We start from the raw sequence: 25,336 nt of genomic DNA on the forward strand, positions 1-25,336 counted from the left end.
CCCCGCCCTGGCCCACGCGGCGCGAGCGGCGCCGCCTTTCAGCTCCGCGAGCGGCCAGACCATGGACGAGCTAGCGGCCGACGTGTGCGCTTTTCTGCGCGAGCACCCGAGTCTGCGGCTGGAGCCCGGCGCCCACAAGGTCCGCGGGGCCGGCGGGGGAGGCGCGCGCTACGCGCGGTGTCCCCGGGGCCCCCCTGACCCTCTCGCCCGCCCTCCGGCCCGCAGGTGAAATGCGTCCTCACCGGCCACGAGCTGCCCTGCCGTCTGCCCGAACTCCAGCTCTACACCCGCGGCAAGAAGTACCGGCGGCTGGTCCGCGCCACCCCGGCCTTCGACTACGCGGAGTTCGAGCCGCACATCGTGCCCAGCACCAAGAACCCGTACGTGCGCGGGGGCCACTGTAGGCAGGGTCCCGAGTGGGGACGGGTCCGGGTCCCGAGTCGGGCCGCTCCCGGGGGGTGCATTCCGAGCCCCGACCCCTCCCCGCTGGGTGCGCGCTCCTCGAGGCCCCGGCGCCCACCTTCGTGTGGGATAGGCGACTTGACATGCGGGTGGGAGGCCAGGCCCCTCCCCGGTGCCTGTTTGGTGTTTGTAAGGCCGAGGTTTGTCACCCGGGCCTGTCTGCTTCGGAGAGGAGCTGGAGGGCTTGCGCTCTGTCACCTAAGGTTCTGAACGGGGTCAGTGTCACATATTTAAGAACTTTGGTGTAGTTGAACGTGTGTGGCCGACAGTGGTTGAAGGAAAGAGGGCGAGGGTGGGTGCCCCCGTTCATCCAGCGCCTTGCCAGGCCTAGTCTTCCACATGCATTCGCTGGCGTGGGAGCTGAGTGCTGAGGCTGGCCAGGCCTGTGTCCCAGACGTAGGTGGAGAGCTCACAGCCCGTCTGGATCAGTGCTTCTCCACCCCAGCTGCAGAGTGGAATTGCTTCTGGAGCCCGGGCCACCTCGTAGACCTCTGCTGTCAGACTCAGGATGATTCCAAGATGCAGCCGTGGTGGAAAGCTGCTGATGTCGATCCTCGTGAATGTCCCTGCCGACGGAGGTGTCCCTGTCCCCTAGGCACCAGCTGTTCTGCAGACTCACCCTGCGGCACATCAACAAGTCCCCAGAGCACGTGCTGAGGCACACGCAGGGCCGGCGGTACCAGAGAGCTCTGCGTGAATGTAAGTAGCCACGGGCGGACATGGTCCGCCTCACTTCACAGGTGTTCAAGTGCATGTCTGCCCTTCTCCAGGATGAGTGCCCCTCGAAGGCAGAAGTGGCGTCTCAGTCACCCTTTGGCAGCTGGTGGTGCAGTGGGCTCCGAGGCCACTACAGACTAGCGAGTGCTGTGAAGGACATGTGCCAAGGGCCGCTAGGAGGCCCCGGGGAGGCTGAGTTTCTGGGCTGAGACTTTAGGGACATGTGGAGTAGAGGCAAGGATTCAGACAAGATCAGAGCCAGAAAAAATGTGGCCGCAGGAACTCCTAAAGGACGGCCACCATGCAAGGTGGGGTCAGCAAGGTAGGCGGGGACAGGAACACAGAGGACTTGGAGGTCAGGACCATATGAAGTGGGGACACATCGAAAGGACTGAAGCATGGCCTGGCATGATCACTTTGTGTGCCACGGTCATTGTGGCTCTGAGGTGGGGGGTTGGGGAGGAGTGGAAGAGGGGACGCTCCGTGGCTGTGCAGTCAGGTGAAGGTGACCATGGCTGGGGTGAGCAGGTGTTGGCAGGGAAGATGTGCGCAGGGTAGAATCGGTAGGTGAGGCAGCGAGGGAGAGGAAGAAATCAACTGTGACCCCCGAACTCCTAGCTCAAGACGTAGGGTGGTTTAGGAGAGCAGCATCTGGGTGACAGGCTTCGTGGAAAAATGAAACGTTCCTTTCGGCGTGTGTCAGGGAGGGTGGCTACTGACAACAGGGCCAGCACTCAGATGATGGACATCACTGATAGGACATCCACGGAGCCACAGAAGAAGGGCCAGGGCCAGTCCTGAGCACGGAAGGAGCCCCAGGAGGGAGGGAAGCAGCCAGGTGGAGTGGTGTGGGGAGCAGAGGTTTCGAGAGTGGTAGACTCTTCTCAAATGTTCCTGAAGGGAAGGTAGGGGAGGACCAGATGGGGCAGAGTCAGGGGGGGTTGGGGTTGGAAACAGGCAGGATGAGGACAAGAACTCGGAAGGCTTTGTTGCCCCAAGAAGAAACAAGGCCTGGTCTTCACCTAAGGGCAATAGCGAAGGACACCGTGTGGAGGGTTGAGAAGCGGGGATCCTGCGCAGGCACAGAGCCTGAGGGCTGCTTGGTGTGGGCGGCAAAGGGAGCACTGGGTTACTCCATGAGCAAAAGAGTCATCCTGACGCTGGAGTGTGTGGCTCAGAGGACCAGTGGCCAGAAGGAGCCAGAGCCTGGCAGCCAGGGAGCCTGGCTGGGGATGCAGAGAGGAGACACCGGGTGCAGGGGCCAGTGACCAGGAGGCCATGTGGGACCACGGAGTGGGTGGCAGACATGAGGCAGATGATAGGACCTTGGAGGTGGGCAGAAGCAGGCAGGGACATCAGAGACCAGGGCCCAGTCGCCTTCTCCCTGAGGGGGCCGCACTGGACAGGAGAGCCACGCCCACACAGGGCGTGTTTCAGGAGCCAGGCCTGTTGGTGCCACCTTGCTCCTCGTCGGGGCTGAGTCTGTATCCGCTGCGCTGGCTGCCAGGCCTCCCCGAATCCCGTACACGGGAGTGTGGCTCCCGCGTGGAGGCCCCATTCTGATGCCTCTGCTCTGGGCCAAGGGCCTAACTCCCACTGAGCCCCCCCCATCGAGTGTGGGGGCCCAGCCAGCCAGCACACCTGAGGCTTCCTGGAGCCGGGCTAGGGCTGGGGGTTCAGTGCTCGAGGCGCAGCACACCCCTGCATCTTCTCACTCCACGGCCGCACCCCTGTTGGCCTCCTTCCTCCCTGGGTAGGAACAGAGCCAATTTTTACCCAGCAGAGTAGGGTACGGGGCCCTGGTGGAGCTTGGCTCTGCACTGGGGGGCTGCGGGGCAGACCCAGAGCCAGGCAGCGTGCTGGCCTGTCTCCCAGATGAAAAGTGTCAGAAGCAGGGTGTGGCGTACGTGCCTGCCTGCCTCCTGCACAAGAGGAGGAGGAGAGAAGACCAGATGGACGGCGCCGGGCCGCCTCGCCTGAGAGAGGCCTTCTGGGAACCTGCGTCTAGCGACGATGGCACAGCTGCGAGTGACAGTGATGACAGCATGACAGACCTGTACCCACGTAAGCGGGACTGCCCCCCCCACCCCCGTTCCCGCAGGTTTGGATCCTGGCTGCCGGGTCCGTGTTGAGTTCGCAGCGAGTGGGCTGCAGCCTCTCTCCCTCCCTCCCTCCCACGGCATGTCGTCAGGTCCTGGGCCCTGGCTGGCCGCTCCCTGCTCAGCCCTGCACAGACCGGGACTCTGACCTGAAACAGCCCATGCCCCCATTCCTTCCAGCCGCGTTGTTCTCCAGGAAGGGCCTGGGAGGGACTGAGCCTGGGGACAGCACCGATGACTTTCTGACAGAAGAGGAGGTCGAGAAGCCAGGGCGCACGGCAGAGAAGGGCCCCGGGGACGGAGAGGAGCTGGAAGCGGCCTGGGCGCCAGCGCACAAGCGTGGGAAGGTGAGTGGCACCCCGGGCCGCTCGCGTGGCGGCAGCTTCCTCTGCTGGTAGTATTCCGTTTCCTTGAAAAAATATTAAAAGAACCTTGTTTTTGCGAACGAAATGCCAAGCTAGCCGTTCATAAGTAAATGGGAGCCGAGGCCGCTCTGCCCTGAGGAGGGTTGCTTCCCGGTCCGAGGCTCCACGGACAGGCTCCAGAGGGCTGCCGAGCGCAGCAGGGAGCTCGAGGGGGACTCGCGTCCAGACACGGCCCTTCGCCATGAGCCAGTGACGAAGGTTCCGTCGTCCGTGGTAGCTGAGCAGGGCCGGGCTCCAGGACGTCCAGGTCTCTTGTGAGGCTGCGGACGCGGGGGTGCTGGGCCGCCGGCAGCTGAGGGGAAGCCGCTGTGGGGAGCCAACCTGTCTCCCGTCACAGGGCCCCTTCCTCTCAGACTGGGAAGGCTCACGAACTGGAACCCTTTGTTTGTGTTCCAGAAGCAGTTGAACTCATCGAAGAAGAAGTTCAAAAGCCGTCATCGTAAAGCTAAGAGCTTCAGCTCTTTTAAACAGTCCTGTTAATAAACGGCTGCAGGGAGAGCACCTGTTGAAAGCCTTTCGAGAATCCTTCGGACACTTGACCCCGTGCTCCTCGTCAAGCCACCTGCAGTGTGTCCTCCCAGCTGCTGGGCTGTCCCAGGGCCTGCTCTCTCCACCCGCGTTTGCTGCCCCCGAAAGTGGGGCTGGGGTTCGGTCCCACAGGCGTCAGGGGCACGCTCCCCATCCCCAAGAAGCAGCAGGGACCCCGAGGGAAGCGTTCTGTCTGGATGTGGCTTCTCAGTGCTCCTCAGCGAAGCCTAGAGTCCGTCGGGCTCACTCGGCATCCAGGGAGAGGCCTGGCCAGGCCCCACCCCGGCTGGACAGCACCAGAGGACCACACTGCATACAACAAACGCCATTGTTTATTTTGATGTTTCCAAAAATCAAAACGTTTTCAAACACAACTAAGATATAAAATACAGCATAAAATGAGATTTATACCTATTTCCCACATAAAGCAAAAAAAAATTTTCAGAAATTGTTTTGCCGAAGCCAATTGGTGGATGGTATTCTTCTTTCCTCCCTGCAAAGGCATCCACCCCATCCCGGGCACCGGCCTGCTCGGGGCGGGGGGGAGGCCGGCACCACCTCCCGCGGGGAGGGTGACCTCTGACCACACCCCTCGGCCTCCTGGGGCCAGCCTGTTTCTACAAACCAACAAAGGTCTTGCAAGCACAGGGCAGAGAAGAAAGGACCCATACCCTGTCAAAAACAGTGTCACAGGAACAGACTTGGCTGAGTGTCATTGAGAGGACTGTCATGCTGTGCTGATGGGGAAGGGGTGGACCAAGAGATGGCCCCACCAAGGCGGAAACGTGGAGTCAGAAACCCCCCTTTGCGTGGTGAGCAGCTGAGTGCTGGGAAGTAGAAAAGCCCTCTGTCTGTGAGCCATTGCTTCATGGTCAAAAGGCCAGAGGGGTACGTGCGTGGGCGTGGGCGAGGGTTTAGGAACGTGGGGGTGAGCCTCCGCAGGGGCTGGGGCACAGGCACGAGGTGGGGCCTTGCAAAGGTGGGCCATTACTGCCCTCGGGTCTGGTGGGTCCAGGCTGCAGGGCCAGGTAAGGTTCTAGGAGCCCTGGGAGGCAAAAGTGGGGCAGGTTCCCCCTCCCCTGGCGCTGATCTGGCTGGTAGATGTGGGTCCTGGCTGGAGACCGGCCCCCAGCATCCCCGCGGGCGACCCTCAGGCCTGCACATCTAACTGATGAGCCAGGAGACGAGCCCCAGGCAGCCCTCGTCAAGCTGGGTCAGCCTGTTCCCGAGGGGGTCCGGGGGGGGGGGCACAGAGATGTCCCACTCTCCCCTCATGGCGTTAGCTACAGCCCAACGAGCGGAGGAGCAACAGGCAGGCACTCGTACCCCCAAGAAGAGAAACACAGTATAAGGCAATGTTAGAAAACTTTAAATACAGGATTAAGATCCAATCGGTAAGGCATCACAAATCGTAAAAAGTAATTTGGGCTGCATTCAGCATAGCAGATAGACAATCCGAGCAAGCGACAGCCTCGTGAGGATGGGAAGTCGCGGCTGCACAGCCTGGGAAGGCTCCCTCCAGCCGAAGGAAAACCAGGCGGGGCGCTCAGCCAGGTCGGAGCTGGGCCCACGGCTTCAGCAGAGGCTCTGTAAAGGTCGGGGGTGAGGTAACTGGTCTGAGAGCCCGCTTTGTTGCTGCCCTGCCCCACGCGGCTGCCGCTCGGCCCACGCCCCTCACGTGGGAGCCAACCTGCAGACGTGTGGCCAGGCCAGGGTCGGAGTGTGGGTCCCTGCGGCTCTAGGGGCATCTGAGGACTCGTGCGTGGCTCCTCTAAGGCTCCCAGGGGGTTGCCCTCTCAAACATCAGCCCTGTCCGAGGCGCTTTCTGGTGAGTGAGTTCCACCTGGACGCGGCTGCGGCCACCCCTCCAGCGCGTTCTTTGGGTTTGGGTCTCTAAATGCCGTCACTGGCCCCGCAAGTATTACAGTGCGGGGCAGGGACATCTCGGAGCCGTGGGTGCGGTTTAAAACCAGGACTTAACAGTGTGTTTGATGTTGGGCTGGGCCATCCTGAATCCTTTCATTTTAGTTAAAAACAGAAACTTAAAAAATAATAAGAGGGAGACCGCTCTGAATGATACGCAAGTGTATCTGGTCACAGTACAGCCTGAAGGCCCCTGCCCGCAAACCAGAAACAAAACAGGAAGTGAGGCCGCAGCCAACGGCCGCTCTCTCCGAGAAGCCGCGGCCTTGCCTTGGGGGGGGGGGGGGGGGAGATACTGCCGTCTGTCCGGCCAGCTCTGATGGTCAGATACTAGGTTGTGGGTCCAGAGCAAATTTAGCCATCAATTTCCAGGTGTCTGCAAATAAACTCTCAAAACATCTGTGCCTTTACCAAGGGAGGGAAGGGAAGAGAATACATGAATGCTGGCAGTTTTGTCGAATCCACCCCGAACCAGTCCTCGATGGCCACGGGTCTCAGCCAGGCAGGGGAGGGGCCCGTTACCACTCTTTCTTCTTCTCGTCCATGGAGACACCCCCGGGGCCCAGGGCCACCACCAGGAGCAAGCCTCCAATCACCGACATGGTCTGGAAGAAGTCGTACTTCAGGAAGTCGTGCATGGGCTTATAGACGGGAATGGTCCAGAAGGCGTTGAAGTACACGTTGATGGCAAACAGCCAGACGACAAGAGTCAAAGCAGCCAGCTTGGTTTTAAAACCGACGGCCACTAGAATCATCAGAGCTGTGCCCACGATGTTCTGGAGGATCTGTATAGGTCGGAAGGTAGGAAATTCCACAAAAAGAAAAAAAAGTGAGGGATGAAGAGATGTACCCTGTTTTCAAAATGGGCAAGTTCCACATGCCTTTGTCAGGGTGATGTCACAGGGGCCCGCGTCCCGGTGAGGAGCACCGGCGGGGGGGCGCCTATGGAGCAATGCTCCAAAGCACGACCAGTCAGGGCGAGGATGAAGGAAAGCCTCCCGTGAACAGGCTGTGATTTAGCAGGACACACTCGGGTCCGAGCCTGTGGCCCGCAAGCCATCAAGATACCCCCCAGTACTTCTTAGAACTGGGCTCCCCCCTTCCATGGCGCCAGGAGCCCCTCCCGGGAACCTCCCCCGGCCAGGGCACGCAGCGGGCTGTCAAGCTGTGCGCCTTAAGCTCCTGGACGCAAGACAGAGCCTTCGGCTCTAGCCGACACCCGGTGCGGACACTACTGCTAGAGGTGTGAGCAGCGGGCAAGGGAAGAAGTAGGAGTCTGTAAAGAGCCTGGGCCGGCAGCCTGGAGGGCTGGCACACCGGGCACTGGGCCCTCCAGTAAGGTCAGGAAGATCCTGGGTGTCGTTTGTCCACTCCGCACGCACAAGAGCTTGAGGGGTTCTTACTCCTCTTAATGGGATCAAAGGTTTGCTTCCTTTGACCAGCTTGTTCCAGTATCACTCTGACAGCCCCTCGACGAGGCTTAGTACACAACCAGGGAAGGGGGTGGGGAGCAGCGCCCCTCCCCGAAGCACAGGAGACCTGACCCGTTTGAGCAAACAGGAACACTTACCGAGAAGAAGCTGGCGTCGAAGTGAAGAAGGGTCATGAACATCAAGACCAGCAAAACCCTGCCTCCGAGCTGCATGTACTGTCTGGGGGAGCTCTCGCGCATGGTGGGGACGCCTGCGAACATGCTCTTCCCTTCGGAGCGGGACTCCGCGAGGAGCAGCAACAAGCCTCCTCCCAGGGCCAGATTCCTGAGAACGACACGCCAGGCGAGTCACAGGCTCATCAGACACTACACGTGCCCCTCAGACCAGGTCAGGAGACCCTGGCGGGAGCACAGGAAAAACCCTTAGGTCCCTCTCTCCAAACCAAGCAGGACCAGCTGGGTGACGGCCTTCCACGGCTGAAGACAGAAGTGTCTGTTCTGCCGAACAGTGACAGGAGCCCAAACCCCCTGGGGCCCCGTCCTAGCCCCGGCTCGACTGTCGACCAGCCCTGTGACCAGGTACAGTCCGGCTGGCCCTCCTTGCCTCCCTCGTGAACACGGGGCTGGGAGACACGGCATCGTCTGCCCTGGGCTCAGGGTCAGGGTGGGGAGGGGAGTCTGCCAGCACCCGGTACGGACTCCAAGCACGCTCCCTCCAACAGCTAGTGCTGAGTCTAGAGACGCGGCAAGGAGGCTCACCGTGCAGAGCACACGTACCTCATCAGAAACTTCAAGTCCCACAGGATGCTGTAAGCAATGGTCTGCAGGGAAGAGAGAAGACAGACACTGGAGCCTCGGCGTTTCCGAACCCACTCGGACTCGTATAGACTTAACTGCAGCAGGCAGTTTCTCCAATATACGTGTGAGGGCGGGACCCCAGGACGGCTCCACGTTCAACAGCCTGGCTCGGCATTTCTCAGGGCGTGCTGACCAGCCCGGGCCTGCTTCACAAGCGCCTGCTCGCCGGAGCTGTGCCCGGGGAGGGCTGGAGCCCCGCAGCTGACGGCCCGATCCGGGTTCACGGGCTAGGACTTACACAGCTCACGGGGCTAGCTGGGCGTTGTTTAGGAGGTAAACTGATAAGGTAATGTCCCGGCTGTAGCCAACCTTGTGACTTGTCCCCGTCAAAGGAAACTCGGGAAGGTGGCAAAAACGTGGGTACCCAGCGCGTGGCACTTCCTCGGGGCACCCTCCTCTCCAGCCCCCCTGAGCTTGCTCTGAGGAAAATCCAGTGATTTCTCAGAAGAGAAGAGAAGGTCCAGGCAGAGGCCGAGGGCTCAAGGGGGGGAGTGAAGCTGAATCCCCAAAAACGCCTTTTTGCAGAAGCTCTGCTCCCACCACCGCAAGGGAGACCGGACCTCGCGCCCTGTGTACCTGCAGCGCTATGATCCCAAAGAGCCCGAAGCAGGCGTACTGCACGAAGTTCCTGCTCAACACCAGGACGCAGCCGGCTGGAAAGGAGAAGGGCCGGGGTCAGGGGGCTGTGGGCGAGTCCCGGCGAAGAGACACCACCGGTACCTGGCCACCTCACCTGAGCCCCGAGCAGCGGCAGCCCCACCACCCGCCCCAAGGACAAAGCAACTTCCAGGAGAATCAGTGAGAGGTATGGACCCCACACGCGTCAACTGGACCTTACTTATCAGAAACACCGTTCTAGAAAGTGGATCCCTTGCTCCAGAGAGTGGGCCCTTTTCCAGGGTGGGTGGTCCATCAGAAACTCTGCGGTGGAGAGCTTCGGGACAGGCGGAAGAGTGCAGGCCCCTTTCCTGCCCCCCAAGGTACAAGGGAGGGGGGCTGCCACCAGGAGACAGCAGTCAGGAGCAGAAGACCCGAGGCCCACGGAGCTGCATTCCGGCCTAACGCTCTCCCTTCCCTGTGTCCTTCCACTCAGCCGTTCCCGACACCCCAGGTTCTGACCGCTCTGGCTCCCCTCCGGCCCACCCAAATCTCCCACATGGCCCACTCCAGGTGCTTGAAACAGGAACCATGTCATCTGTGTTTAGCACGCAGAGCACCCGCTGCCAGGGAAGGAGGGGAGGGAGAGCGACGGTCGTCCCAGGAGACCCTCAGGTGACACGCTGGCCCCCGCCCGCCCCGCCCGCGCTCCGGGGCCACGCACTCAGCTGTCCGAGCAGGTTGAGGAGCACGAAGGCGGAGGCCAGCGCGTAGCCGCAGCCCCACGTGGTGTCGATGTAGTCGCGCTGCTCGCCCCACTGGAACCACATGCGGACGCCGTCCTCCAGGAACGTGCTGATCAGGCAGAGACGCGCCACGTGGGGCAGGTACTGCTTCGTGACTCGGAGGAACTGTGGGCCACAGAAACCAGCTGAGGCAGCTGCGGGGCGGACACGAGACCCCCGGCGGGTGCAGGGACCCTCAGCACCTCTCCCCGCGCTGTCCCGTGGGTCTGGGTGTGCCACAGGCCTGTCTGGCTCAGACCCCCAGGGCAACAACCAGGGCGCCCTTCTGTGACCCCTGTTCTCTCAGCACCTGTGTGGAGGAGGCAACGACAGTCGTCAAACGCGAGAATGACACAAGACACACGGCACGTGTTCTCAGGAGCTCACCGGGGGCAGCCTCCCCACCTGCGCCCCAGGCATCTCTGTCGTGGGCTGTCCTGCACCGAAGGGTGGTAAGTGGGATCCCTGGCCTCCGCCCACCAGATGCCATTAGCAGCCCCCTCCAATTGTGACAACTAAAAACGCCTCCAGACAGTGCCACGTGTCCCCCACTCCCTTGAGAACCTCTCATTCTACAAACGGGCACACTGAACCCCACAGGGGCGAGGGGCTCGCTCAGTGCTGCACCAAGCCGACGCTGCGGGCTGAGACTCGACCTGGCCTGCTGGTCACACACGCTGAGCCTTGGCCGCCCAGCACCCCCAAAGGGGCTCAGACCCGCTCTAGACGGAAGAGAGCTGAGCACACTCTTGAGATGACAGGCCACTTAGGTGACAGCAGGGTCCCAGGCCCAGAGGGCCTCTCCATCAACCAAATGGTAAGCTCACATGTCTACACCTGGCCAGAACCTTCGGAGCAGCCAGAGGAGGCTCTGGCAGCCGGGCGCGCATTTCCCAGCCCCTCTGGGAGCCCGTGTGGGACAGAAGGTGGGCTGGGCAGCTGCGTGCTGGCGCCAGGAGTGCACACGGGGAACCGGTGCGGCTCACGGCTCCACAGCCCTGTGCGTCTCTTACAAAGACACGCTAACAAACGGAAGGACAACTGTGTCAACAGCAGCGGAATTCAAGTTCGGAAAATCGCAGGCAAACATCAAGGAGAGAGAAAACACATTCAGAACGTACTCCTGCCCTGAGAGGTGGGCCATTAACAATGGCATGGTTAGGAAACAAATGCTCGAGCTGAATGGAGGCACCAATGTCCCTCGGGTCCTGGCAGCCACTTTCTCTTTCCAACCTTGAAACGAAGTGCAACGGGAAACGCTACGACACATGGCAGCAGCGGCCGCTCGCAGAAGACTGGGACCCACCCACAGGAGTGCTGCGTCAGGCACAGAGTCTAAAGGGCATCCTTGGGTCTGGCCCCCACAAAGGGACGGTCCAATGAATGCCACAGCCCCTCTTAGAGCGGATGAACCCTTATCGGCACCAACCAAGGTCTATCTAGTATCTAAGAGCGTCTCTGTCTCTTAATTGTTGGCGTTTGGAGAAGCTGCTTTCAAGTTCTAGAAACAGCTGATGATCTCTGAGGCCGCAGGCAATGAGCCTCTGGCTGTTTCCATCAGCCTTCAGTTGGCCAACTTTGCTCAGTCAGCAGAGGAGCCTCCCCTCCCCCTCCACCTGGGCCACAGCAGCCAGGCTCACCTGGGAGGGAGGGAGGGAGAGGGGGGAGAAAGAGCTTACAAATCAGCTGTCCTTTCTCTTCAAATCTACTGAGCTTGATTGAGCCCCAAGGTGGCGCTTCTGCACGCGCTTGCTCAGCCCTTGACCCTCCCTGAAGTGGTGGCAGAGGTCACAGAGACAGACAGAGGCCTAGACAAGCAGCCAGGTGCATCTGGGAAGACGAGGCTCGAGGCTTGGTGTGAGCGCCGCCAGCCTGGGCACTGGCTGTGGACAAGCCGAATCACTTCTGGAGGCGGGGGACCGGTTCTGTCCTTCGACAAAGTGACAGCAGCTGGATCAGTGGTTGCTAAGACTCTTCCCAGTGTGAATAAGCAGAGAAGGAGGAAGGAGAAGGAACCTTGTCTACAACAAGGGGCCTCGAATGCCCCTGTGAACTTTGGGGTCTACGTAGAGCACACATAGGACATATGGACACTTGGTGTCCACACACCCCGGCATCAGACAGGGGGGACAGGGACCGCGGATGCCACCAACCCTGCCACTTCTGCCGCATGGCCCCCAAATGCTTTCATAAGGCCCAGCGACAGTCAACGGTGGAAGTGCTCCCAGTCCTGTCCGTAGAGACACAGAGACTGGGGCCACGGTGGGACTCCCGGGGAGGCTGACCCCAAAAGGCAGGCAGACAGACATGGGAGGTGTGACCTTCCTCCGCACTGGAGCTGAGAGGTGGTTCTGTGCTCCCCAGGGAGGAGCACACAAGCCCGGCCCTTGGGCCTCGTTCGGAGCCCCTCACCGTCCAGCACCCCCATTAACACACGCACTGCTCGGCGGCACGGCCCAAGATGCACAGGTAGTGTTTACGAGCCTCCGTGAGGAGTCTGTACTCCTAATTTGAGCGTCTGGGTCAAGAGGATTAAAGAGCAATGTGTCGGGAGACTCCTCCCTTCCCCATGAGACATGCTGAGGAGACAGCTCTGGGCTTGGGGGAAAAATGCCAAAATTCAGGTTATCTGTGCTGTGAACTAAGCATATATCTGATTTTCAAAGTCAGATGTGGTCCGGGCTTAGGGCTGACTATACTTTGTAAGTCAGGCCGCTCCAGGGCCCCTGCACCTTTTTTCTTAAAGATTTTGACAGACGGCGCACACACAAGCAGGGGGAGCAGCAGGCAGAGAGAGGAGAAGCAGACTCCTACCGCGCAGGGAGCCCGACGAGGGGCTCCATCCCAGGACCCCAGAATCATGGTCTGAGCCGAAGGCAGGTGCTTCACCCACTGAGCCCCCCCGGCGCCCCGCCAGAGCCTCTTTTAAAACCAGCCAGCCTCTAATAATCACCTGTTCGGACTGAGCATGGAAGGAAAACCTATGTTTAGGGGCGTCTCGGTGGCTCAGTCGGTGAAGCATCTGCCTTTGGCAGATCACGACCCCAGGGTTCTGCGATGGAGTGGAGCCCCGAGTCAGGCTCCCTGCTCAGCGGGGAACCCACTTCTCCCTCTGCCTGCCGCTCCCCCTGCTTGTGCTCTGTCAAATAAATAAATAAAAATCTTTTTTAACAGGGCGCCTGCGTGGTTCAGTCGTTAAGCATCTGCCTTCGGCTCAGGGCGTGATCCCGAAGTTCTGGGATTGAGCCCCACGTCAGGCTCTTCTGCTGGGAGCCTGCTTCTTCCTCTCCCACTCCCCCCGCTTCTGTTCCCTCTCTCGCTGGCTGTCTGTCAAATAAATAAAATAAATCTTTTTTAAAAAAATCTTTTTTAAAAAACGGTTTAAAAAATAAATAAACATGAGGCCAGACCCAATTTTACAGATTCCCTGAATGCATGTTGGTCACAATAGTTCAGACTTGGCCACTGAATCCACATCATGCATCTGTGGACAGCATCCCCCTTGACACCGCAGGGAGGAGCCCGAGTCGGGCATGCTGGCAGCACCCAAGAGCCCAGAGTGGCCCCTGTCTGGTGCGCGTGCAGCACCGGCATCCAGCAACCAACGGGCCCTGCAGGCCGGTGCTGCCCACTGTGGACACCGAGACACCGAGACCGGCCACTGCCGCGCGTGGAAGGAAGAGAATCGTGGCAGGAGAGCTGGAGGCAGACACCGAGCAGGGACGGACTGTAGGACAGGACGGCCAGTCTCTGTGGGGCTGGCTTTTCACAGGCATCTCCAAGAACCTTGCAGTCACACATGATGCAGTCCATAAGCAGCGGCAGCATCTGAGGGACTTAGGCAATACGGAAAGCTGGGATTTATTTACGACTGGTTACTATTCTGGAGGGGATTCCAGAAACCCCACCCATGACATAACTCTGAGAACACAGTGATCACGTCCCACAGCCCCCTGCAGCCCCCGTGCAACACAGAGAACCCTACTTTCTCAGAGTATTCAGGACGGAAAGGACCGGAGGGAAACAGTGTGCAGTTCTTGGTGGAGAACTCTGAGGAAGTGCAAAAGGGGAGTCAGACCTTCGATCTCCAGGCACTGGGGCTGCCCTTCTCGAGGGCCACCTCAAGCCCACACGTCCCAGATAATGAGACTTTGTGGTCGGGTGACTTCCCTCCCATCAGGCTGAGTCAGAGCTGAAGCAAGAGTTCAGTGACTCACACGTGTGCATCCACCATGACCCCAGAGCTCCCCCACCATGTCTCCCGGAGTGCTCCTCTGTGGGTTCCCGCTGCACCTCCAGGCACAGGAACAAGTGTCAGCAGGCCCTGGAGATGGCCTGCCTTTCTGTACCAAAACCCCATGTGACCAAGAGCCTAACCATAGGAGAGCGGCAACAGGTCACATGGAAGAGAACTGAGCTGCGCCTCACTTTCCAGGAGAAGACTCGCTAACCACAGTCCCCCCATGTCTCCACCCCGCTCCCCAGAAGAAGTAGGGTGGCTTTTCTTAACCTCCTAAGACGGGCAAGCAGGGAAGAATGAGCCCACCCTGCCCTCTCCCCTCACTCCTGATGGCGCAAGGCAGGAAGCCCCGGGAGGGAGGGGGGCACAGAGCACAGGAACAAGAGGAAAACGGTGCTCAGAACCCATCACTGTCCCCAGAGCCCTACTCACACCCATCGGCCATCCACAGTTAACCCAGAGCGGTAACACCTGTGCCCTGCGTACGCCCCAGCACGGTTCTGTCGGGCCCATCCTAGCTACCCAACGCTTGACCAGAGGCCAAGGGGGGCTCCTGGGGGTCAGAGCTCCCAGGAGTGGCTCTGTCATGCCAAAGACAGGTAAACACCAAAGGCCCCACTGGAGAGCAAGGCCCCATTCAGCTTCCCTGTCACCTTGGCAATAAGCTGTCAGGCCGAACCCATTAGGTGCTAATACTCCTGTTTACGGTGTAGATGTGCTCGCGGGTTGCATTTTGCTGAATGGCCGCGAGCGCCAGCTGCAAGACACAGACATAATTTTGGATCGCTGGTTCATTGGTCTCTGGCTCCTTCCAACCTGATCTCAGATGGCTTCCGAATGCCCAGCTTCTACATAGGGCACGCTCAGCATTTTCTCTAGCGCCTGGCTTCCTGGGAGCAGGACACTGTCCCTGGCCGCCCAGGGCAAGGAGCCTGACGCCCGGGATGCAGCTCCGCACGAGCCTGCCAGCCAGAACCAACCCGACAGCTGACCCTGTGCTCTCACCCCTGCAGGCCCGAAGGAAAGGGTGCGGGACAGCCAAGAGGCAAGGAGCCCCGCCTTCCGACTCCTAACTTCAGCCCCCGCCACCGCGTGCCACGAACGACAACCCTCCCTGCAGCTGAAGACGGAGACACTATGGCCAGCCTCACACGCTCCCGGGGGTAACACAGCACCAAGAATGGAGGACCTGGCCCAGAGTTAGCATCTCAGGATTCCCGTCGTAATGACTGGGGGAAACACAGGCCTTTCTAGGTTCCCTCTCAGCAACCCAGACCTTCTGGCCAAATCCTCACTTGATTTTTGCTTTTGTTTCCTCAAGACAGGGTTTGAAAAAAATGGGTATGTCATGTTACCTGCTCAGGGACTTTGACATTTCCCCATTGCTTTCAAACGAAATCATTTTCATTTTAAAAGCCTGGACTCCCAGCACCTTTATCACTGGCAGCTTTGGTTTAATATTATGTGGATAAGTGTTAAAAACAAAAACGCCGCCGCAGCTTGGCCAGATTTTGTCCACGGGAAGCCGTCACTTTGGCTCTGCGCTCTGATCTGCCCACATCCTCCTGCGTCGAGCCGGCCTGTGGGAGAAGAGGCTCCCGACTGGTTTTGAAGAGCACGAGGGCCACTGCCCCCCCCAATCACCCACAAGGGGGCATGGAGGTGTCTTTGGACATCTGCTGCCACCACCCAGGTGGGCCCTGGCACTGATAAGCCAACAGCGGGAGCCCTCACTGCCTGACAGACACAGCGCCGGGCCACGCTGGGTGCTGGGTTTGACGCAGCGTGCCCTTTAACAAGGACGGTCCTTTTCCCTCCTTTTGTGCCAGAAGAACACCAGGCCTCAGAAGCCTGTCCTATGTGGCACCAGCCTCGAGGCGAGTTGGAGTCTAGGTTTGCCCCCAGGGCTAGGCCCCAGGCCAGTCTAGAAGCCCCAGCAGGCCCTGCCTTCATTCCCAGCAGTAACTTGGTGCAAGCAGGCCCTGCGTCCCCCTCAAAGGCCTTTCCGGTTCCAAGATTCTGCTTCTTTCATTTAAAACAAAATGCATGGAGAAAAAGAAAACATTACATAAAAAGATTTTGAAGTCCGTGGTTTTTTTTTGTTTTGTTTTTGTTTTTTTCCTGTGGGAAAGTTTATCGTTTGATCGTTGGCAGTAGCTGGGTTAGAGACATTTTAGCTAGATTTGGTTATGAAATCCACTTGCAAAATCAGGGTTCTCCGGACTGAAGAGTGAGCGTACAGAGCTCTCACAGTCCCCTCGGCTGAAAGGAGCCATCTTCTTCGGGAGCTGCTACTGAAATCGGGTCACTAAAACCATGTCAATGAAAACTGACAGGGAAGGAAGGCCTACTTGGTCCTTGAGAGCTCTCGGTATGAACCGTTTTTGTGAAGGATACAATTTTTAAACTGTGTCTGTAAACACAGAACCGTAACCTCAGGAAAAACTATTTCTTCACGTTGATACACTTCTTCGCCCCCAAACTGGTTTTAAAATACCAGCTCACAGGAAAGTGGTGGAATGAGAGTCCAATGAGCAGACCACACTAGGAAGATTCACCCCTCGAGGGGAACAGTGGAAAATCTTGCTCACCCGTACCTGATCAGAAAACACTCATTTATCTTTCTTAAAATCACACAAACGCATACAAGCCTTCCAATAAACCTAAGCTTCAGAGTTTGATTACTCAATACTACCTCCATAAAAATTAAAAACTTAACCTCACTACTGTTAACTCTGGCAAAACCACAAGCACGTTAAGTGAACTAAGGAACGAAATGGCAATTGGGCCTGACCCGGGTTTGCCTTGCAGGGATAAGGCTGCTAACCCGCAAACATAACAGGATACTTTCACAAGGAAAAAGGACTCTAAATAATCAAAAGCTTAATCAAGAAAGGGTGGAAGCTCCGTCCTCTCCCCTTTCTAGGGTCTGATTCTGCCCATCCGGTTTGAGTCAAATGCCTGCTTCAGCCTCCCTGTTGCTCAGAATGCCACCTGTACACTCTGGAAGGGGAAAAAAAACAACCCCAGGAAGATAGGTTTCCCCTCCTCCCAGGTTTGTGTACAGATAGATACCCATTCAATTCAGTCCCAGGGCAGAGTCCAAACAGGGAGGGAAAATGCTGGGAGGGTCAGAGGGACCCCATGAGTCCAACACATCTGGGGAAGAGCAAAGAAAAAAGTGCTGTGGCTTTCTGTAGCTGGGGTACATACCAGGGCGCCCCCTTTCCTCTGGGAGGACCCCCAGGCCTCCAGGCTGACCAACCCCTGTTCAGGATCAGAGCTCCCCACCCCGCCCCCTGAGAGTGCCAGTGAAAGGAGAAGCGTGCAGGGACCACCCCGACAGTTCAAAAGGGAGAGGACGCTCCCCGGTTGCCAGACTTGGCCCAAACCAGCGGCGCCCCCCAGGACCCCAGGCCCCGGGATCCTTTCTCAGGAGGGGACGAGGCAGCCCCTCAACACCCCTCTCCTGGGAGCGCCCAGACCAGGTTCGGGGGGCACGACTCACCCACCTGGGTGCCGAAGCATGGGCCCGAGAACACACCCAGAGCCCTGGTGGGGAGGCGGTGACAAGGGCAGGCCGGGCCCGGAGGCCGGTCTGGGGGAGCCCCGGGCCGGGAAGTGCGACGAGCCCAGGAGGGAATGCCCTGGTTGGGGGAGGGGGCGCGATCCTCTGGCTGGGGCGGGGGGGGGGGCGGGGAGTGGGGACACGGCCTAGACCTCGGGGCAGCCCTCCGGGGTCTGGGGCCGGCTGTGGGGGCGGCTGAGGGCTCGGGGCCCGGGGAGGGGGGGAGGGCGGGGAGCCGGGGTCGGGGGGCCCCGCGGGAGAGGGGCTCCGGACGGGGGCCGGGGCGGGAGGCCCGGCCGGGCTGCAGGCCGCACCTGGTCGGCGAAGTCCTCGGCCGTGCCCATCAGGTCGTTCTGGCCCATGGCGGCGGCGGGAGGCTCGGCTCGCTCAGCTCGCTCGCTCGGCGCTCGGCCCGTCGGCGCCCGCGCCCGCTGCGGCCTCCACAGGAAGTGCCCGGCGGCCGGCCTAGCTCCTCGTCCGCGGCTCCAGCGGCTGCCACGTAGGCCAAGCCTTAAAGGGGCCGCGCCGCCGGGCCCGCCCCGGCCGCGCCTTAAAGGGGCCGCGCGCCGCCCGCAGCCGCTCCGCCCGCCGCGCTCGAGGCTCCGCCCGCCGCGCTCCAGCCTCGCCCGCCCCGCCCGGCCCCGCCCGGCCCCGCCCGCCGCGCTCTCAGGCCCCGCCCACCACCCTCAGGCCCCGCCCGTGGCGCGCTTTGAGGCCACCGGGCCAGGAGGGCCATCCCGCTGGAGGCGCGTGCGGGAGCCCCGGCGGACACACCTGGGGCTGACGGTCGCCCCCGGGGTGGGGGATGGGGTGCTCGCCCGGAGGTCGCCTCTACTGAGCATGCTCAGTCGAGGACCAGCGCGCGGGCTAGGGCTAGGGGCGCACCCCTAGCGCCCTGCCCCTGCCGAGGGAGAGGAGACTGGGAGTCTCCCCTGGAGACACTATGGAGAAGTACCAGGTGCCAAGTTGTTCCCTGGTGGGGAGGCAGGGGTGACGAGAACCCGCCGGTTTGGGGCGAGCCAGGGACCTGGACCTCCTGCCATCTCCCCAACCGCCTACTGGTTTACCGGTCACAGCCCCCGGAGAGATGGCCAATGGCCAGGTGCCACCCCAGGCCAGGGTCTGCCTCCAGGGCGTAGGGTGACCTCTGGCACTTCCATAGGTGACCTCCGGGTGTCCTTTGCCTCTCCGGGCCTCAGTTTACCCCCCTCTCTAAAAGGATGGATGAAATGAAGGACTGTCTGAATACTTGATGGAAGAGAGCTCCACCTCTCCCTCCTCCACCTCTCCTTGGGCCCATGAAGACAGGACACCCTAAAGCGTCCAAAATTCAGAATCAGGAGTCCCCCAAACTCCTAATACAGGCCATCACTAGTCCCAGGTAGGAGGACTTGGGCCTTTTCCAGAGCTTGTGAAAATGTGTAAGACATGAAAAAATCACAAAACAAAAGGAAATCTGCAAAATAAAAATGAATGAATGTTTAATTAACTGCTTCTATACATAATATGTCAACTTTGTTAAATGTTAGATTCAGTCTTTGTAAAGATGTCATTAATTGGAAAACAATTTGTAAGTTAGATTTTTCTCACTTTGAGAGAACTCTGTTTGTGTGGGAGGACAACTGGGGAGTCAGCCAGTGGTAAAGGAGATGAGTTTCTGGGGGCCAGAGAATTTTAAAGGCAACGTTACTTTTTCAGGAAAAAACAATAGACTCCATCTGAGATATGAGTGTGTTTTACTGTTTAACCGGCCACTGAAGAGGGCCTAGGCATGTGCATTCTTAGACTGGCATAAGCTGCTCCGGATGTTGTCCCCAGATTCCCAAAGCAGGATTCAGGCCACCCACAGGGGCTGGATTACAGAATCTAAGACTTGCCTGGACTCTGAGAGTCCCTAGACTCAGGATTCCATCTCCTGCATCCACTCCTCTGTGCCTTGCCAGGCCTTTTCCATCCTCTAACAGATGTAATCCCAGCATCCGCCCCACCCCGTGGCCCTTGGCCTCCCTGCACAGAGTTCTGACATGAGAACCCTGTCTCTGCAGGTTTGCTTCAAACCACAGGCTGCGAAGTCAGACCCCAAAGTTCTAGTCCCATCCAGGCCAGCTCGCTTATTAGCACTCTAGCCTCAGACACAAGGACCTTGAGCCGTGTGCCTCAGTTTCGTCCGGTGTGAACATGGAGATAGCAATAGTGCTGCTCACAGGTGGTGGCTGTAGAGTGCTTGGCACAGGGCCAGGCCACACGTGGCTGTGACTATGCACCAATTAGGGGCCAGTTAGTTTTTTGGTTTGGATGCTCAGTTCGGAGGTGGGTGTTGGAAGCTGGGATAATAAGTGGCTAGAGACAGTGAATAAAGCTCTGCTCCAGGGGGGTGCCAGCTCTTGGATGCCCACGGGTCCCTGCTGCACGTTGGAGAAGCGGTATAGGGTGATGGAAAGAGCTCCAGAATTGGCCCCAGAGAGATAGGCTCAGGTTCCTCAGCGTTCTGGGCATTTCCTTCTCTGCAAAACGTGGTGGAGACACTCACTCTTCCATCCTGCAGGAGAAGTTGCGGCAGGAGAGGCGATGGGGCTGAGCATACTTTGAAAAGTGCAAAGTCACGTGCATTTCCTGAAAGCTTCTCTTTCTCTTGCTGGTAGATTTTGGGCCAGATGAGTCCTGGGGCCTTGGGGGTGAACCTGGTGGTGGAGGAAACAGAAAACAAAGTCAAGCACGTGATAAAGCAGGTAAGAGGGGGCTCCCGTGTGGGTGGTTCCCCCAGACATCCGCTCGGCATCCCCGTGTCGGAGAAGGGCTTCCCGATGTGGCAGCGGTTCCTCTCTAGCGGCAGTCACAGAGGCAGATCCAGTCGAGAGTAGACATGGGGTGGCCTGAGGCTCCTCGGGCTTCCCTGCACACCTGGCTCTCTCGCCTGGCTGGAGTAGGAAGGTGTTCGTTTTTACTTCAACAACCACGGCAGCCACACCTACCGTTTATTCAGCACGCGCTTCCTGCCGGGCTCATCTCATTCACTCTCCCGCCAACCCTGCAAAGCAGGAACCGTGGCCCCCACTCTACAGCCAAGGGCAGGGAGGCTTGGCAAGGCTGCAGGCTAGCCAACGTTGGACAGCTCCCAAGAGCATTTGAATTCAGGCTCACCTCACCGGGGCCACCTTTTTACCAAAGGAGAGCGAAGACTGGGGTGGGGGAGGGGCGGGCAGGGACTTACCCAAGGTCACACAAGGTTAAGGGCAGGACTTTGGGCCCTGGGCCCTTCCACCACCTCTTCCCCAGGGCTGGCATGGCAGGGTGGGGTACGGACCTGCAGGGGGAGAGCGCTTTGTGTGTCTAAGTCAGGATGGTCCAGTTGAACACAGCGTGTAGGAGAAGAGAGCTGCCTTAAAATAGAGTCCCTGGCACCCCCTCGTGGCGCATGGTGGTGGCTGGGAGACCATGGGATTGGGTTTGACGGTGCACATGGAGGAGCCTCGTTGCCATCAGCTGCTGGGGCCACCTCTGCTCAGCCAGGCCTCCAGCCTCTACCTGAGGAAGCTGAGCCTAGAGTCCTTACCTTCCTCCTGTTCCCCTGCAGGCCGGCGGGGCGGCTGGCCCCATTGTCTCATCACGGGCCAGCGGGGCAGGAGCCCACTGCCTTCTGGGCAATCAAGGAGCTTTTTAAAAAGCCAGTCATTCTTTCTTTTTAAAAAATGGAGGTGGGGTGCAGGTGGGGATTTGTGTCTCCTTCTAGTCTTTTCCCTAAGCATGTATAAACTTTGTTTTGACAAGAATGCCACAGAGATTGATAACTACCTTTTCGCACTGAATGTGTTACAAACACCATTTCATGCCACCGACACAACTTCCTCCTCTCGTGGCTGTGGTGGCCGCGTGACCCCATCGGCTCCATGTGCTGTAACTGACCCAACCATCCCCTCGTGTACGATAAGCACTTAGCCTGTTCTTGATTTTTCACTCTGTATAAACAACTCTGATAAGCAATTTTTTTGAGGATCCGTGATATCCTTGGGATAAATTCCTAGGGGCGGGGCTTCTAGGTCAAAAGATGTGACATGTTGAAGGCTTTCCGTATGTTTTGGCCCAATTCACCTATAAGCATGAGTCCTGGCACAGGAGGAAGGGAAGACAGACAGACTCTCTCTGCTGCTGTATCTGGGGTCTGTAAGGACCTGGGAATAAGCCACTGCCTCTGCATTTTCATCTGTGATCACCCCCAGTCACAAGAGGTTGTCATTTGGAGGTCTTAAGAGCAGAAGCTCTGGGCGAGGGTCTGGTATTAGATGCGGTGATAGTATGCGCCTGCTGTCTTTGCCACCAAGTATGTCAGAGACTTGAAGCTTGATGCTGCCCTTCCCACCAATCACCCTTTCCCTCTCCATGCATTCCCCCACTGCCCCACCTTCAGTGACAGCGACAGTCTTTCCAACTTGGATAAGGACTGAAGTAGTGAGGTTGATACTTTGCTGACCAGAGCAGAGCTGTTTGGCTTTAAGGGCAACACATTATTTTCTTCCCTGCTTTCAAGATGGTCTGAGATGGATCTTCTAATGATTGGTCAGAGTTTATATTATGCTACCCAAATTTATCCTTGCAACAGGAACAAAGATATTCTCATTCATCAGAGCATTTTTGGATCCCTGACTTGGGAATATCTCCAGGCCTCGTCTGGTGCCGTGTGGTAGAAGCCTGGCACACCTGTGAATAATGATGATGGTGACGGTGATGAGATGGTGATGTGGATGACGATGGTGGTGGTGATGATGATGGTGGTGATGGTGATGGTAGTGATGATGGTGATGATGGTGGTGATGGTGATGATGATGGTGGTGGTGATGATTGTGATGGTGATGAGATAGTAATGCTGGCAACGGTGGTGATGGTGATAGTGGTGATGGTGATGATGGTAGTGGTGGTGGTGATGGTGGTGATGGTTATGATAATGATGGTGGTGGTGATTATGATGATGATGAAATGGTGATGCTGGCAATGGTGATGATGATGATGATGGTGATAGTGGTGTGGTGATGATGGTAGTGATGGTGGTGATGGTGATGGTGGTGATGGCGGTGATGGTGGTGATGGCGGTGATGGTGGTGGTGATGATGATGGTGGTGGTGATGATGATGATGGTGATGATGATGATGGTGATGTTGATGATGATGATGGTGGTGGTGATGATGGTGGTGATGATGATGGTGGTGATGATGATGCTAGTGATGATGATGGTGATGATGATGGTGATGATGATGATGGTGATGTTGATGATGATGATGGTGGTGGTGATGATGATGATGGTGATGTTGATGATGATGATGGTGGTGATGATGATGATGATGGTGGTGGTGCTGGTCTGACTACATGTTTACTGAGTTAGTGCTCTTGTACCCCTACAGGTGGAATGTATTGATGAGCATCAGGCCAACGAGGCTCTGGAGGAGGTAATTCTCTGGGTGGTTCCCTCTCTACAGGACATTTTGCAGAACACACAGAGACTGTTCTGTCCTCTCCTGTAGAATGACTGGATGGGAGCCTCAGTGAAGGCATGGAGGGTCAGAACCAGTTCTTTCCCCATGCTATGAAGCCAGAAACCCCCAGGTCATGAAGGGAGTCTGCATCCAAAACATTCATTTCTAAATCCAGGTGCAGACAACTTAGAATATATGTTCTCAGAGAAGATAAAGTTTCAGTGTTGGCCAGGGCCCTAGGCTAATCGACCAAGAACCATCTTTTAAAATGTTGTTCCTACAATTATAAAAATATTAGTTACAGTAGAAAATGTGGGAACTACAGAATCATCTTAACAAAGAAAATGTACATTCTTTCACATTCCTTCAATCGGCCGGTCAGAACCAACGAGAACATCCTGGTACAGGGGCGCCTCGGTGGCGCAGTCGTTAAGCATCTGCCTTCAGCTCAGGGCGTGATCCCGGCGTTCTGTGATCGAGCCCCACGTCAGGCTCCTCCGCTGGGAGCGTGCTTCTTCCTCTCCCACTCTCCCTGCTTGTGTTCCCTCTCTCGCTGGCTGTCTCTCTCTCTGTCAAATAAATAAATAAAATCTTAAAAAAAAAAAAAAAGAACATCCTGGTAGAGAACAACAGCAATGACAGCCACATGCACTTGGATTTGCTGGACAAAGGCTTTGAGCAGTTTTTCTTTGTTTCTCTTGAATCTCCCATGAAGCAAACGTATCCCTCCTAGTTAACAGTTACTTGTTTGCCTTCTTTCCGGAATCCCCGGCTCCTGAGCTTGGCCAGCAAACAGCTGTCCGGTCCACAGTGTGACTACTGTGCAGCGAAGGACCCCGACCACATCCCGACAAAGTAGAGAGACTGTGGGAGACCCTCCCACAGCCCCCACACCACCACAGCTGTGCACATCCCTGTTCCCGTCCCCAGCCCACTAGGGGACCTGCTCTCGCAGCCAGCCTGCCACCACCAGCGGCTGTCCCCCTGACTCCTGGTGGCCGCGGCAGCCACGGCTGCAGCCCGACTGTGTGGGTCCTCCAAGCACCTTCAGCAGGGAGCAGGGCCCTGGGGCCTCGAGTGCGTGCCACCCAGGAGGCAAACTGGGTGCAAATACAACAGTGTCCCACTTCCCTTGGGCCACACCACCTTCTCCAGCTGCCCCCGACTGCGCTTTCTGTCCTCGGCATTAGGCACTTTGCCTGCACCAGCTCACGCTGGCCCTCTTGACTCCCCCGTGAGGCAGATACCACTGTTACTGCCGTTTTCAAATGAGGCTTGAGGCTCTCCGCACGTGATGGAGAGACGGGACCCACACCAGCCCATCTGGCTCCAAAGCACCAGGCTGCACCCCCTCCCCGCGCCCCCTCCCCAGGCCTCTGCAGAGCTGGAGCTTGTGCCTGGGTTGGGACACGCAACACAGAAGCACTAGCTGAGAAGCAGCGTCTCTGGAACGTCTCCGCTTCCTCTGCCCGTGTCCCCGCAGCTGACGCCGCTGCTGAAGCTCCAGCACGCCCACGTCTCCATATACCGGGAGCTCTTCATCATCTGGAAGAGTGAGGTGGGTCGGAGGGGACACCTTCAGGCTCAGCGGCCAGGCAGTGGCGCCAGGAGCAAGCGAGCTGAGCACAGGGCACCCCGACGCCATTATAACCCCCGAGCCGTAATGGTGGTGACTCTGAATTTGGCTGCCCGTGTCTCAGCACTTCCTGGGGGCCCTGCCGGGGGCTCTCCGGGCATCATCTCCTCTGAGCCCCCGAGAGTCTCAGCGTAGGGGGGGGTGCTAGATGACTTTAAAGAAGAAATAGAGGCTAAGAGAAACAAGTTCGTCCTGGGTGCCTACCCAGTCCGTGGCCCAGCCAGGAGGCGAGGCCGGGTAGCCCTGACTCCAGTGCCCTGTGCATTCAGCTCCTGAGCTCGTCCTGCAGCCAAAGGCTCCGTGAGTCTGCCCTCTGAAGGTGGAGCTTTTGACTTCCATGGAAGGAGCAGGTGTTATAGGAAGCCGGTCCCTGCTCTCCCCCCATATTTAGCATCAAATTGTCCTGGGTCTCTCGACCTTTGACTTGTGTGGCTCCTGCAGTTTACTAACTAGGTTCGTGGTCATGTTCAGACCTGGGGAGATCTGCAGGGTTGGAAGTACCATCCTCATTCCCCTGGGGCTCAGAGAGGTTAAGGAGCTCTCCAAGACCACACAGCTAGTAACAGCCGAGTGGGGAGAAAAACCCAAAACAAACAAACAA

The 25,336-nt window shown here is 58.1% G+C and overlaps 3 protein-coding genes across 4 annotated transcripts in view; 2 read left to right on the plus strand and 1 right to left on the minus strand.

Moving 5' to 3' along the window:
• SURF2 (surfeit 2) lies at nt 1–4,692 on the plus strand. 2 transcript variants are annotated; one of them, XM_026514282.4, is made up of 6 exons: nt 1–139; nt 226–380; nt 1,058–1,161; nt 3,055–3,243; nt 3,459–3,625; nt 4,100–4,692. In XM_026514282.4, exons 1-6 carry the CDS (start codon nt 62–64, stop codon nt 4,181–4,183), a joined length of 777 nt encoding a protein of 258 aa, XP_026370067.1. In that variant the 5' UTR covers nt 1–61; the 3' UTR covers nt 4,184–4,692. The 2 variants fall into 2 exon arrangements, with proteins under 2 accessions (XP_026370067.1, XP_026370068.1); XM_026514283.4 differs by having other exon boundaries at nt 4,103–4,692.
• SURF4 (surfeit 4) lies at nt 4,546–18,155 on the minus strand. Its single transcript, XM_026514281.4, has 6 exons — nt 17,949–18,155; nt 9,766–9,952; nt 9,021–9,097; nt 8,364–8,407; nt 7,725–7,911; nt 4,546–6,939 (listed from the first exon to the last, which is right to left on the minus strand). Exons 1-6 carry the CDS (start codon nt 17,994–17,996, stop codon nt 6,673–6,675), a joined length of 810 nt encoding a protein of 269 aa, XP_026370066.1. The 5' UTR covers nt 17,997–18,155; the 3' UTR covers nt 4,546–6,672.
• The window catches only part of STKLD1 (serine/threonine kinase like domain containing 1), a 21,326-nt gene continuing 13,984 nt past the window's right edge, over nt 17,995–25,336 (plus strand). The window contains 5 exon segments of the mRNA XM_044389525.2: nt 17,995–18,432; nt 18,512–18,592; nt 20,277–20,363; nt 23,028–23,072; nt 24,583–24,657. Coding sequence (XP_044245460.2) covers nt 17,995–18,432; nt 18,512–18,592; nt 20,277–20,363; nt 23,028–23,072; nt 24,583–24,657 — 726 coding nt within the window.

The sequence above is a fragment of the Ursus arctos genome, unplaced genomic scaffold, assembly GCF_023065955.2.
Source record: "Ursus arctos isolate Adak ecotype North America unplaced genomic scaffold, UrsArc2.0 scaffold_18, whole genome shotgun sequence".
NCBI classification, from domain to species: Eukaryota; Metazoa; Chordata; class Mammalia; order Carnivora; family Ursidae; genus Ursus; species Ursus arctos.